The following is a 14,203-nucleotide window of genomic DNA, read 5'->3' on the forward strand; positions in this document are numbered from 1 at the left end:
CCTGCGCCCTGACCCCTCTGCCCGACCCCGACGATCCGCCACGAGCCGTGTCCCGAACTGTCTATTCCCGAGTCCACCACGCACTACCCCTTGCGCTCGAGTCCAGCGCTACTTTGACAACCTATACGTCCTGCTCTGCCTACCTACCTATTGCCATGATCCGGGGCTCGAGTCTGCCAACACGGTGAACCGAGGACACATTCATTACATCCACCACCCACGAGGGCACGTGGGGACCGCAACATATTCCCATCCGCACTCCCCTTTCGTACGACCCAAACCTCAGCCAGCCGACACCATGTTTTGTTTACGAAGGTACGCCCCCCCTAATCCGCCGACCTCATGATCCCCTCTCGAACCTCCCATGCTGACGCGCACACGACAACAACAACAGCTGGCTCCCGCTCCTCTTCATCCCGACCAACGCCTCCCCGGCCTTCATCTTCCTCTTCTTCGTCTGCACCTACTTCCTCAACCGGCCCTGCATCTACTGCTCCTTCCTGCTGCTCATCCTCTTCATGACCTCGTGCAACTGGTCCGACCGCTGCTTCTTCGACTTCGGCTCGAACTGGTTCCAGCCCCGCCCGGGCGTCTCCTACTTCACCGACGGCACGGCCTCCTTCACGTGCGGCGAGGCGGGGGGCTGTGCTGACCCGGGCCACGGCACCGCCGCGGCTGCCCTCTCCTCGGCCGTCGAGAACATGACCGCCACCGCCAACGCCACCTACCTCGTGGCCAAGGACACACTCAACGCGACGGCCAGCGCCGCCGCCGACCATGTCGCCCAGGCGAGGAGCGAGTGGACTGGCATAGGGATCGAGTGGCTCAGGAACCTGCTGGGCAAGAGGGAGTGGCGGATCGACTGCCTGGACGTCTACATCAGGTTGTAACGATGGCTGCTACATCTTGCGCCGAGTTATTTGTTGGTCTTGGGAAAAAAGGGAAATGCATAGCCTGTGTCCTGCGCTTCTTCTATATTTTTGATGATGTCTGGCTCCTCCTGCCTGCGAGGGGGCCACGGAGCTCCAAGTTCGGACTCACTGGCAGTGCCGGTCTTTGGAAGAATCCAGGCCAGAGAGGTCACGATATCATAATACCCCTCTGTTCATACATACTACTATCGTACGGGAACCCACCATTGCTACGGTAGACAAGCGATAAACAAGCGGCTTCAAAGAATCCAGCCCGTATTGTGACCATGTCTATGTAGCATTTTGCTCTCCACGCAAGCAAGGCCTGAAGCAAACAAGCCTATCCGGACGCCCTTTGACAATGACCACGGCACTGATGGGCCTACGCCCAGAACCCGCCAACAGACAACACGTCTAATTTCATAGTTTCGACGTCGTCGTCTTCTTCTCCTTGCCCTCCTCGTCCCACTGCTCGTCCCACGGTATCTTCAACTTCATGTGTTCAGCCGGTGTGGGCACATGGATCTTATGATGGTCGCAGACAGCGTAGATGGTCTTGCCGTCCTCACTCGTCATCCAGCCCTTGATGTACGCCGTCTGCCTGCCGACCTGGTAGACGTACGCGTGTACTATGACCGTGGTGCCTGCTGCGAGTTAGAACCCAAGGGGCCCCTCGATTCGACCCGGGTGCGCCGATGCGACGACGCCCAGGGCATCCGGAACAACGTTTCATGCACGACTTGTCGGAAGTGGAACGTGTCGGTTCCCGAGGCGGTGCTCGCTGAACACGGGTCCTCGTCGAAGAAGAGGGGGGGGGCGAGATCAGGGGTGGTCAGTCACTCACCAATAGGCACGGCCTTCAGGTAGCTGATATTCAGCGTGCGCGTCACGCCTCCCAGGAACCTGTACGCGCAGATAGATAGATCATCAGCACCGAAGAGGAAAGAGTGGCAAAGGAATTTGGACTCCCATCCCTCAAGACACCTCGCGCCCTGATGGCCTCATACGTGACATGTCCCCAAGTCCACAGCAATGAATATCCGGGGTACACAAAACGACATAAAGGGGCAGTGGCCTCTATACACTCCGAACAGCAAAGAGAAAGCAAGAAAAAGGAGATCCGCAAGATGGACAAAACCTACGACCAGAACCCAGGCCTCGCAACCGGCCCCAGCGCGATGGTGGTGAGCATGTCAAAGATGACCCCCGCGGCGCCGCCGTGCATCACGCCGTTGTAGTTGCCCAGCTCGGCGCCGATGAGCAGCCGCGTGGTGCACGACGCCCTGACGCCCGCGTCCGGGGTAGGCCTGGCGCTGCTGCTGCTCCCGTCTCCCACCACCAGCCGCGACGGGGGGCCGACCGATGCGTCCAGCACCTCGCAGTTCTCCATGGTCGCGTTGTCAAAGGCCGTGCCCACGCGGGCCCTGACGAGGTTGTACCTGGTGGCATGGTCTGTCAGCTATGGTGGGTGGATAAAGTTGTGATGAGCGGTTGTGCTTGTGAAGATGATAGAAGGCACCCGCTGTGATCAGGAGTGAGTGAGAGCCATGCAATGTGATGTGCCACGAATACAACAAGAAAGCCGACAGTCCACCCATACCGGTCAAAAATAGCCTGCACGCCGGCCAGCGCCCTGCGCCTGTCCTCCTCCCCCGGCGGTCCGGAGGCAGGCATGGCGGCGGGACGGCGGGACGGCGGTGCACACCGGGCTGTCTGTGTGTGTGGCTCAGACGCGCAGGTAATCGAAATCGAGAGAGATCCAGATGCAACACTTTCTCGTCGGCGCCTTCTATTCCTTCGGGCACGTCGCCGTCGCCGTCGCCACAGGCGCCTCGTGGTCGTGATGACGACGGAAGGGGGCAGGCTCCACACCCAAGAACTAATAGGGAGAGAGATGCCGAGGTCCCCGGGCCACGGAGTCGGCCCGGCGGTCTTGGGAGGAGGAGGCGGAACCGCAGCAGGTAGGTACTGTTAGGTGGGTGGGTGCGTGCCTGCCTGCCAGGGGGGGTAGGCCTCAGTGGTCACGCGGCCTGGCCTGGCTGCAGCTCACTCGCTCGACTCGCTGAATGATGGGCGGGACTCCCCTAGACCCCGGAGCTGTCAGCAGCTCAGGTCCCCCCGTTCCCGCCGTCGTCCCGCTGCCACCACCTTGCCTTGCCCCTGTGTCAGCGAACAAAAACTTGGTACCGACCGGATCGTGCCTGGCTTTGCTGGTGGTCTGCCACCAGCCCGGCAGCCCGGCTACGCGGCAGCAGGAACAATAACAACAACAACAAAAACAAGGCCGCACGGATCCTAGTCCTCCCCTTGCTTGCTCGCTTGCTGGGGATTGTTATTTACGTCCGCCGCGGCCCCGAGGACAAGTGATAGATGACAGAAGCGAGTCATTCAGGTCGGCGCCTCAGAGGGCAACGTAAGAAAATGAGGCGGCAGAAACGAACGTCTGTGGTATTTCCGTCCGCCAATGTTTCAATGACCCCTAGATATGGCCTGATGTTTTTTTTTTCTCCTGCGAGAAAAGCGCTTGTTTATATGCCGCTCGCTGTCTGACAGAGTTCCAAATCCGTTGGGATGAGAGCAGTAGCACGGTTACTAAGGCCTCTTTGCTCGGCCTGGCCGCCGCCATCTGAATAATTGCCATGATTTCCCAAAACAAACCTAGGCCTCCACTGGAAACCAGCGAGCGCCAGATCGGACCGCGGTGTATGAAGGGAAGGGGGAGGGGGCACGAGGGGCACAAATATCACAAACCCCAATGCTATATGAGAGCATCCAGAGCAAAGGGGACAAGGTTGGAATCAAGATTCGAAAACCAAACTTGAATGAGCAATGTGCAATTTCACGGGAACCCAAACTCGGCCAGAACACAGATCCCGCGCGGGATGGGATCGGGCGGAGGGGGCGCTTGTTTGGCTGCGTGCCATTCACCTTACTTAGTGATTGCCCTGCCAGCCTGCATGAACCATCAACCATCCCCCACGTGCAGACAAAACTGGTTCACGTGCCAATGTTCCTCAGGAAATGGGATGGGTGGATGGACACCAACATCCTGTTTTCCTCGGAATCAATTATCACGCGCATGGCGCCTAACGTGCCCAAGTCAAAGACGGGTCCAGGACCAGGTCCGGTCAATACCACAGTATACCTGCTTGCTCACTTGCTCACTTGCATTTTGCGATCAGGGCTGTCAGTGCGCGCCTGTGGGGTCACGAGTCTGTACACAATGTTGTCAGGCCATGTTTTTTTTGTCCCGTGTTGATCAGATACCAGGCCCCTCCCGTCCCCCATCCGTCTATTATTAGGGCCGTTCAAACAAGGGCGAGGAAACAGGCCTGTGACAATAGTCTCGGGACTTGGGAGTAACGAAACGAACTGGTTGATTGACTGGGCTGGAGAATATCCTCCGTACAATTCCACCATGCCGGGCCCCGCGCACATGGGGAAAGGCGGCCATCAGATAGATTCTCGCAGACCCTTCCTTTCCTTTCTGAGGGAGAACTCTTGCCCAGGCGACAGCTGCCTGCCGTCCACATTTTCACTGCTGTCCCTCTTTCGACTCGCTCCGGAAAACTTGGCCGGACCCCCCTCCTTGCCACGGGGCGGTGTAAGGAAGAAGGAGCGGAAACTCGCAGGAGCCACGGAGGCGTGACGATGACGGGCGGTCATGGCGAGTGACGGACTATCGTGGAGCCAGGCAGGAGAATTCCGAGTCCACTCGCCTCTCATTCCTGTGCGCCAGCCGCTCAGTGTACTTGGTCGCGGAGTCGGGCTCACGCAGTCGTGTGTGCCGCAGGGGATGGATGGGCAAAAATTTCGCCAGTAGCACAATCCACCCACCCAACCACCTAACCACGGAGCCCGAGAGCCTGGTGGACAGGACAGCCGGGCGCTTCAGGATTGCCAAGACGGAACCAGCAGCGCAAGTGTCTCAACCGTCGCGGTCTAGATCCTCTCGTTTCTGTCATGACAGAACCCTGACTTGGCTGTCTCTTGTCGCGGGCGGGCATGTTGCGCTCGTTTCCCATCCCCCGTTCCCCTCCTCTCGCCGCACCGCGCCGCACCGCACTGCACTGCATTTGCACATGTTGGCCGGACTCAGTGTTCCGAGAAGGTTTGGGACTCAAGACCGTAGTCTGTGAACTTTATCTTCCGCAACCTGCTCTGCATTGCGTCCCGTGCCCGCGTGCGTGGGTCCTCTGGAGGTGAAGGGGGGAAAGTGATGAGATCAAGACTCGTGGCTAGCGAGGCGGACGGGGGCAAAACATGGGTTTCGCTGTGCCTCATTGGCCCCGCGCCGCCAGTCACGAGCCACGTCCATCCCGACGGGCGGAACTCTAGCTAAACCCTGACTATGGGAAATGCACAGAATGCCATGGTTTCGGAAGCGCGAGCCCCAGTGGTTTTTCCCAGTTCCCGAGTTGTGCCATTTCAAAATTCGCACCAAGCAAGCGCCTAGGTCTCGGAGCCCAGTCTTGTCAGACTTTAGAAACCCCACTGGCCAGCTGCCTGGCTGCAAGGACCAACAAGGCAATCCTGTCCTGGCACCATGGGCTTGGGAAGCGGTGTCCCGTGGTGGACAGGGTGTTCTAGGGGCACATCGCGTGTGTCCCTGACTACTGTGGTGCCCTGTTTGGGTGCGCACACACCATACAACATGGCGCTGCGTACCTTGGTAAGGTGCCAGGCAGCCCAGGCTGAGAGTGATTTGTGCAGACTTGGGTCAGCAACAGTCAGTCGCAGCGGCCACGATCGAATGAAACCTGAAGACGGGGGCAGTCTCGTAAGTTAAAAGAATAATAAGGGACTCTTTCAGATGAATGATGACCAACCGCCGGAGTTACCTTGTGCGACGGAATGAGCAGTGAGATGTCGTCACAGCCCCCTCTATTCGATTCTTCCAGAACGCTCGTGGTGGAGAGACGAGTAAGCGGGATGACGATTGCCAACACCACCGCGCCAGAACGGTCCGCAGCGCATTGCTGCGCACCGCACTGCTGTGCTGCGCCGTGCCGGCACCGGCTGCCAGGAATCCGCAAGCACAGCGCGCAGAGCATTCTTTTGTACACCACAGTGTCACCACTGGACTTAGTTAACTCTCGCGATTTGGGAAAGGGAAGAAAGGCTATCAGCCTGCATGGTGATGTAGCATCGCATCGGCATCTAGTGTGTTGTGCCGAGCTGTCGAGCTCTCCACAAGCCGAACCTTAAAAGCAAGATCGAGCTGTTTCGCCTTGTTGGTCTTTGCTGGCGTCGTGCCTCGCAAAGCAGAGCAGACACGGCGGGTTCGATCTCGACGGGTTCCCGACAAGCTCCGGGGGGCTGCAAATCTCTCGTCTGCCCTGCACCTGCTGTCCCGCTGTCTGGAGTCTGGAAAGGACGGGAGAGCAGCGGCCACGTGAAGTGCGGCGGTAAGATGACACCCCACGGTCAAGTTCCTGGTGCACTGGTGGGGCATGGCATCGAAGTTGGAAGCGAGTGGGACCTCCGACGCACATCACCCAGCCTGGGGGAAATCGATCTCCACCGCGTGGTAAAGCAGCTGAAGTGGCGGAACGAGGCGAGTTGCAGTGCATGGGTGGAGGACTGAGGACTGGACCTGCTCGTCATGGCGGGCCAGCGCGAAGCTGTACACATACACGACAGGAGCGACAAAGCTGACGAGATCTCGAGCACCCTGCCCGCATTGGAGACGCTATCTTGGCATCTCCGAGAGGCCGTGGAGTTCTCTTGCCCGTGGCTTTGGGAAGGGAGACAAACCTGAACAAAGTTTGCCAGGGGCTCGGGATGGCCATCTGTGTTGGAAACCGGTAGGCGGCAGACCCCCTCCACAAATGCTATTTCGGAGCAGAGAACCCAGAGAACGACGAGGCCCCATCATTGGTGACGCATCGTTGGTACGCACGACGATCAGATTGCTGCGGTACCTCGAAGCGACGCATCGTGACCTAGCAAAAGACCGCTCGAGACCGTCTCGAAACGGATCCGTAATGCGGTAAATGACTGAGTGGATGATTGACTCGACTCGCACAAATCTCGATGGCTTCGTCCTCGATAGTGGTCTTCTCTCTTTTTTTTTGTTGCATCACGCCAGAATGCTTGCTTCGCTTGTCGTGCTTGATTGCTCTGACAAACACTCGCTGCATTGCAGCCCGGTACGGTACGACGGGCGTGTGCAGCAGCATGTGCAGGTCACTCCCTCGTTGGGAAAGCTGAGGTGGTCTGAGTGAAACACGTCTGGCGAGGGCTGGGCTTATGGACTCGGTTCTAGAAGCCCCAAAGTCCCATCAATGACGATGATGAGGTTTGAGTGGCAGGTGGGGGTGGGTGATAAGGAAGGAACCGCGCCCGCGGGGGCAGGGTGCCCTGGGGAGCTTGTCCCTCCCCAGCAGCGCCGTTAACAGCGGGTTCTGGAAAATAGGGGTCCTGGGCTCTGCCGGGGCTGCTGATTGGGCAGACGCCCGAATTGAGATGTGACGCTGCTTTGGTTTTGAGTTTTGGCTTGCTCAAGGCAGGCCCGACCATAACGGGGCCGAAAGCTGCCGTATGTCGTCATCAGTACGCCACCGAGGAGCATGCCTGGGGTACGTACTATACATGGGCGACTGCCGCACAGCGTGGAACAGGTACACTGCCGTCCCAAACCTGGTATTGGCAATTCTCAATTCTGGATACGACCCCGTCTCGATCAGGGCAAACCCCCCCCTCCCCACCACCAGATTGCCTCTTGCGTGGCCCGCCGCTCCTCTGTCTGTTCGTCAGGCCTGTCTGCCCTGCGAATTGTATCTGCATTCCATGCTTCACGGATCCCACTGAGGTCTCGAAGCACGGGCCGTTGAAGATGCATCTGACTGTGATGAAACAGTCAGAGTGAATGGCCCTCTGTCAATCTTCACTCTCGAATCCCGTGTGAGCGTGGACGAAAAATGGGACGCTGGCGGCGGCATTGACCGCTCGTCTACAGCAGAGCGCCCGCTCTTTTCCGTCACTGTACTTGCATCATGACGACGGTGACGACAAGGAGTTGGGTGCTCAAGCGTGCCCAGGCATTCTGCAGCAATTTTGCGAGCGACGGTGTCGAATGCTTGGGGGGAGAGGCAGTGTATGGCTGCCAAGCATGGATGCCCGAGAATGAATTACACAGCCTGACAGCCAAACACAGACTCGCAGGCCGTCAACAGCCTGACAGCCTTCATTGCTGTGTGGCACGCAGGTCGTTTCAGTGGTTCAGGCTGTTCTGGCTGATTGATGGAGAAAGACAGAGAGTGCTGTGACAGTACTCCGTACGTCGACAACCCTCGACTTTGCGGAACGTTGTCGCTAAACTGGCTGACTGGTCGGATGCTTGGGCCGTCCGTCGTGTCACAGGGCTGCTCCGAGCTGGTGGGAGTGGGCGGGAGCCTGCAGGCGAAGATTGATAGGCGGTGATGGTCACGGGCTGAAGCAACGGCGTGATAAGATGCCAATGTAGCCCAGTCGCCCACTCGCCCAGCCCTCGTTCTCGTGCCTAGGTGGTTCTCGAGCACTATGGACTATAGTCTACTCCGTATGGTGTAGATCAGTTCCCCCCCCCCTCCAGGAACATGTGCTCCGTCTGCATTCCTGGCGATACCCCTCCCCTGTGCACTTGGCCCTGCACTCCGTCTTGCCGTGCCCGCGCGCCAGTGTCGCTCGTGTGTGCCTCTGCATCCATCCTTCTTGCCCCAATCCAGCTTGCCAGGCTCGGGCCGGTTTCTGCTCCTCTTTAGTCGGTCTGTCAGGCCAATGTCAGATGCTGTCGAGTAGAGTAATAATTGGAGGTGTATTATTCTTCTTCGGCAGTGCCAAACACTTGGCGATCGATAGTCACCTGGTCGTGCACGACTGAGCATGATGGTCTTCCCGACAAGATCATATTGTCTATTTGTCGTGTTATTGCAGTGGTCCAGATCACCGTGTAGATCTTCATCCTCATGTCTGCACTAGGATGTGCTTTGGCTCATCACTTGTACGGTCAGACAGGACCCCTCTTTCTCTAGCCCAGGCCAGTGGTCGAGGCGATGCCCAAAAGAGCTGGCCAAGCCCAGTAAAGGCTTATTCCGCACCTTTGGCCGCACCTTTGGCGCTACCAGAAGGGAGGGTGGTGGTCTCCCCCCATCTCCTGGACCCCTACTTTTCGGGCCTCCAGGGCCTCTCACCTAGTGTGGATGGACCCGTGGCCAGGTCGAGACCAAGAGTCGTTTCAACCATCAATCATTCAGTCCTCCTGCTCTACACGGCTCAACACGCGTGTGCTGCTCGTCTCCCAGGTCTTCGAGTGTGTGGGCTTACAAAGTACTGCCTCTTTTGGTCTGCCTGCATTGCAGCCGCAGGCAGGAAATCCACCTGTCAACCAAGAGTCTCCCAAGTCGGTCCCGCCTCTTGGGGGTCCAAGGTTCAGGGTCCATCTTGCCTGCTTCCTCGTTCCTTGCCTGACCTGAAATTAGTAGGCCCCGACCCCCACCCCTGCCTCAGGCCCCCAGACCCCTGTCGAGCCTCGCTGCAGGGAACCTGCTGATGACATCTATGTACTGTGGTACCGCCCCCAGCAGAGCAGCCTCGACTTGTTGGACAACCTTCCCCACAGGGCAGCAGCAAGGGTCTGGGACCACCAACTATTACTACTATCATAACCAATCCACCCTTGTCCCCCCCATGAATCCCATTCCGACATCAACTCCCATTTTCCGGTGACCTTTGGATTCCCACGTCTCTGCTCCAGTCATTTCTGTTGCTGCTCGACCTCCTCCAACCCTTTCCCAGCCGCACAAAAGCAGACAACGACACTCGACTGTCGATTACCCGAGACATCGGACCTACATTTTTCTGGTCACGCCCGCCCTACCACCCGAGGGATTTTGAGACTTCGAGAAGGACGTCAAGACACACAGAGACACTCCAAGAACACCACCGAGCCGAGTGAAAGTCAGCAGTGGCGCCACCCACACCCTCGTGAACTTGGCCCTCTCTCTTCACATCCACAAAAAATTCGAAATCTCCATATATGCAGCTGCCCTGCAAACATGACCTTATGAAAGTAACTCGCAGGCAAGACGGCCCTGAGACTGCAAGACGTGGACGAAAGCTTCGCTTGAGAACAAACCCACCCATGCATGTCAGCGGCAATAATTCGCAGAGCTCCCACTCGAGTCCAAGGAGCATGGCGCCTCCAGAATCGAGAAACAACTTTGAGCGCGCTGCGCCAACCGTCTACTACAACATGAAGACCTCGAGACCACCACCAGTCACCTCAAAATCCTACTCCGCCCAGCCATATCCCCCCAACAGCGTCTCGCACGCGAGATCGCAGTCAAACAACCATTCGAAAACCTCGACCAAGCCCTCGTCACCCATGGCGTCCCCTCGTGACTCTCTGTCCATCGCCGCCTCGCACCCACCCAAGCTTTCTCCCTCAGCCGCTCCCAAAACCCTTCTATCTACGCCCCTGGGACAGGCACATTGTCAGGATGGGCGGACTCCATCTCCCAACTATTTTGGTCAGCAGGTCGAATCCATCGATGCCCTGGAAACAGGCGGCGTCGCTCACGATAGATGGACTCCGTCGACGTCATCAATAAAGAGCTTCGGCGCTGCGCTGCCGAAGCAAGTACCTCTTGATGCAAACCCGGATTTCGAGGCCTTTAGGAGACAAGCAGATGTAAACAGGGGATCATCGTTCAGCCTGGGGTCCTCCCACTTCGGCAGCACCTCACCCCTCACACTTGCGTCAGGGCACCCAGCATCAAGGCCACGTCCTCCAAGATGGCATACCACGGGTACCGACGCCACCTCCACACCGGCCCTGACCCGCTCGCCCAGCCAGATTGTCGACATGCCAAGAGCCAAGGAAGCGGTTCCCGAGAAGATGGATGTCGATAATGCCAGTATCAACACGCACGACTCCGCATATGTTTCTGCCGATTCCAAGCGGAACTCAGAAGCAAGCGTCAATCCCCCCAGCTTTTTTAACTTGCCAAGGCACCAGTCACCCGCGCAGTACGAGAATCCATCCTTCGAGAGGAGAGGCGGGTTGTCAAAGGTGGAGGATTGCCACCCAAGGTTGTCACTGGCCCATGACAAGGTCGAGCCGCCGTCGCCGAGCCCTGCCTCGCATCTCAAGGCTCGTTCCGACACGGTACCTGTTAGCTTGGAGGCATCCGGGCCGGCGATGATTTCACCGACGCAACTGAGGGAAATGCTGGTTTCACCTTCGAAAACGGATGTCCTGCTCCTGGATCTTCGCGTGTCTCCACAGTACGCCCAGTCTCGCATCAAGGGCGCCTTGAATCTGTGCATACCAACGACACTGCTGAAGCGCGCCACGTTCAACCTTCAAAAGCTGCAACAAACCTTCCAAGGTAACTCGGATCAGGAGAAATTCGCGAAATGGCGAGACACGAAATACTTGGTGGTGTATGACGCCTTCTCGTCCGAAAAGAAGGATGCTGTCTCCGCCATGAACACGATCAAGAAGTTTACCAACGAAGGCTACACCGGCCAATGTTCAATCCTCAGAGGCGGTTTCAACGCTTTCGCGGCGTCCTACCCAGCCCTCATCGAGAAAGGCGGTGTCATAGAGCAGTCGCCCGGCCGGCCGACATTGTCACTACCTGGCGTCAGCGGCTCGAGCAATAAGGACGGGAGACCTAGTGTTGCCCCCGTCGTCGGCGGAGTCATGCTTCCTAACACGAGTAACGCGGCCAATCCCTTCTTCGCCAACATTCGACAAAACCAAGATCTTGTTGACGGAGTCGGGCAGATGGATGTCAAGGTCCCTCAAGGGGCAGAGATGGAAGCACTTCCGAAGTGGTTGCGTGCGGCTGCCACTCCATCGGACAAGGGCAAAAAGGTCAGCGACAAATTCCTGAATATCGAACTGGCAGAGCAATCGCGGATGAAGGGTGCGTATTCCTACCTTAACCCTGGCACAGCTGTTGGTGCTGGAGGAGAAGCCCAGGAGAAGGTCGTGTTGAGCGGTATTGAGAAGGGCGGCAAGAACCGCTACAAAGACATACTGCCATTCGAGCATGCTCGGGTCAAGCTGCAGGGCAAGCCCGAAGGTGCCTGCGACTATGTGAATGCCAGTTATATCAAGGCATCCAGAAGCCACAAGAGATATATCGCCAGCCAGGGTCCACTGCCGGCGACCTTCGAGGTAAGGCATCCCCGCCATGTCCGTCTCATATCATGCATTAGCTGACGGTATCGGTAGGACTTTTGGTCTGTGATCTGGGATCAAGATGTTCGCGTGATTGTGATGCTCACGGCGGAATCCGAGGGTGGTCAACTCAAGTGCCATTCATACTGGAAAGATCGTGAATTCGGAGCCATCAAGCTACGGGCCCTGTCTGAGAAGAAAGTGTCACTTGACATCGACAAGAACAGCTCTCAGCCCACCACGTCGAATGACTCCAGCGACTCGTCATCCGCCTCCGGTCAATCTCAGCCAGACGATGCCTTTGGCTTCGGAGCTGCGGCGGCTGAAATGGGCCGGAGAAGAGCGAACACTACCACGACTTTGGATGCCAGCCCACAACAGGGACAAGCCAAGTCGCCTGCCAACCCCGTCGGTGGCGAGACTCCGTATGTTATCATTCGGAAGTTCGCTCTGTCCCACTCTGCTCATCCCTTCGCCCCGATGCGCGAGATCACCCACCTGCACTATCCCTCCTGGCCCGACTTCGGTGCGCCAGCTCAACCGAGCCACCTTCTTGCACTGGTCGACCTTGCAAACGTCATGCAACGCGCGGCACTACCCGTCGACGTGAATACCACACTAGCAACCGCCAAGAGCCCACAGCAACCTGAATCTTCCACTCAAGGCAACTCTGCGCGCAGTCCGAAGAAACGAACGCGGGCTCAAAGTGGGATGCCACTCGCTTGGTGGGAAGAGCCCGAGGCCGACCAGAACGCGCGCCCCATGCTTGTCCACTGCTCGGCGGGCTGTGGCCGCACTGGTACCTTCTGTACTGTTGACAGCGTAATCGACATGCTCAAGCGTCAGAGGATGCGCAACATCAAGAGGGCCAACGCCAATATCGAGAAGAAGGTTCGTGCCCACAAGCTGCAGCCACCCCCGCAGATCTCACACGACCAAGAGGGGGATATCGCCATGGCTGGCTTGTCCTTCGACTCGCTTCAAACCGCGTTCAGCGACCGAACCGAAAGGAAAGACCCGTTCGACGATTGCATCAGCCCCGGCACCGCCGCGCCGCCCAAGTCACCTGCGTTCCCCGATGTGACCATGTCTTCGCCCTCTCCCGCTAGGTCCCACTCCTCGTCCGACAGCGAAGATGACTATGGCAGCATCGACACGTCTTGGATTGATGACGACACCATGGATCTAATCTCGTCCACTGTGACCGACTTCAGGTGCCAACGGCTGTCGATGGTGCAGACTCTTCGCCAATTTGTTCTCTGCTACGAGACCGTTGTCGAATGGGTATGGCGGCTACAAGAGCGCGGGGGTCCGGCGGGCTCGGTCGTGGGCGCACCCGGAACGGGAGCTGGTGGGACCGCCGCAATGCGGGCTAGGGGCCGCAGTGGGACCGTGGCCCACGTGGGACACTCGAAGTAGAATCCTCCTCTCCGCCAGTCATGAGGAGTATCGGAGTGGATGCTAAAGTCTGGGGTCCCCGCGGCGGGACTTTCCGTGGGCTCCGTGTGCTCATTTTGGAGGATCCCGAATAGCAAAACGAGCCGGAAGCAGCGGCCTTCTGGCAACCTTTTCTCCCTTTTATTACGAGTACTTGCTTCATCGAATACATTATGGACAGGGGCGGGACCGGGAGCACCAGACCACTTGTTTATAGGCGTTTATCAGGTACACATCGGGCGTCGGCGCTGGGGTATAAGCTTTGGACAAAGACCAAGATGGTGCATTATTTTCATGTCTTTTCTTCCACACATTGTTTGTCTTTCTCGCTTTGCAGTGTTTTGCATGTGTGGTCTTCCCCGGAACAAGAAACTGGGCAAAGGGTTTGGTTGGGTCGGGGGGGTTCGGTTTTGGGCTCAATGAGAGGTATTACTAAAGCATCTAACTGTACACAGACTTGCAGAGGTTTGGTTACGTGTTCCTCAAACAACCTTACTACTACTACTTCTACTCCCAATATTAACGCGGTTCTTGGATCTGAATCGACCTTTATTCCTCGTATTGATTTGTGACGAGCGTGACATACGGTTTTGAAGGATGAGGTCGATTTGTAGGGAGCTTGGGCTGGCGCTTGAGCACAGTAACAGGGGAAATGTGAGATTGTCCAACTTACCTTGAGGTA

General features: G+C 57.5%; 3 protein-coding genes across 3 annotated transcripts; 2 read left to right on the forward strand and 1 right to left on the reverse strand.

Annotated features, from left to right (window-relative positions):
* Window positions 1-298: 298 nt before the first annotated feature.
* On the forward strand, window positions 299-890 carry KVR01_007446 (uncharacterized protein; the record flags this gene model as incomplete). The annotated part of the gene is made up of 2 exons (XM_044795044.1): window positions 299-315; window positions 395-890. The coding sequence occupies 2 exons, from the start codon at window positions 299-301 to the stop codon at window positions 888-890; spliced, it is 513 nt and encodes a 170-aa protein (XP_044643699.1).
* Window positions 891-1,331: 441 nt separating this feature from the next.
* On the reverse strand, window positions 1,332-2,585 carry KVR01_007173 (uncharacterized protein; the record flags this gene model as incomplete). The annotated part of the gene is made up of 4 exons (XM_044782944.1): window positions 1,332-1,555; window positions 1,756-1,814; window positions 2,054-2,350; window positions 2,512-2,585. 4 exons carry the CDS (start codon window positions 2,583-2,585, stop codon window positions 1,332-1,334), a joined length of 654 nt encoding a protein of 217 aa, XP_044643426.1.
* A 6,929-nt stretch (window positions 2,586-9,514) lies between these two features.
* KVR01_007209 (uncharacterized protein) lies at window positions 9,515-14,057 on the forward strand. Its single transcript, XM_044789676.1, has 2 exons — window positions 9,515-12,081; window positions 12,139-14,057. The coding sequence occupies exons 1-2, from the start codon at window positions 9,931-9,933 to the stop codon at window positions 13,501-13,503; spliced, it is 3,516 nt and encodes a 1,171-aa protein (XP_044643462.1). The 5' UTR covers window positions 9,515-9,930; the 3' UTR covers window positions 13,504-14,057.
* Window positions 14,058-14,203: the final 146 nt, after the last annotated feature.

Source organism: Diaporthe batatas (assembly GCF_019321695.1).
Source record: "Diaporthe batatas strain CRI 302-4 chromosome Unknown Contig00008, whole genome shotgun sequence".
Classification (NCBI taxonomy): Eukaryota; Fungi; Ascomycota; class Sordariomycetes; order Diaporthales; family Diaporthaceae; genus Diaporthe; species Diaporthe batatas.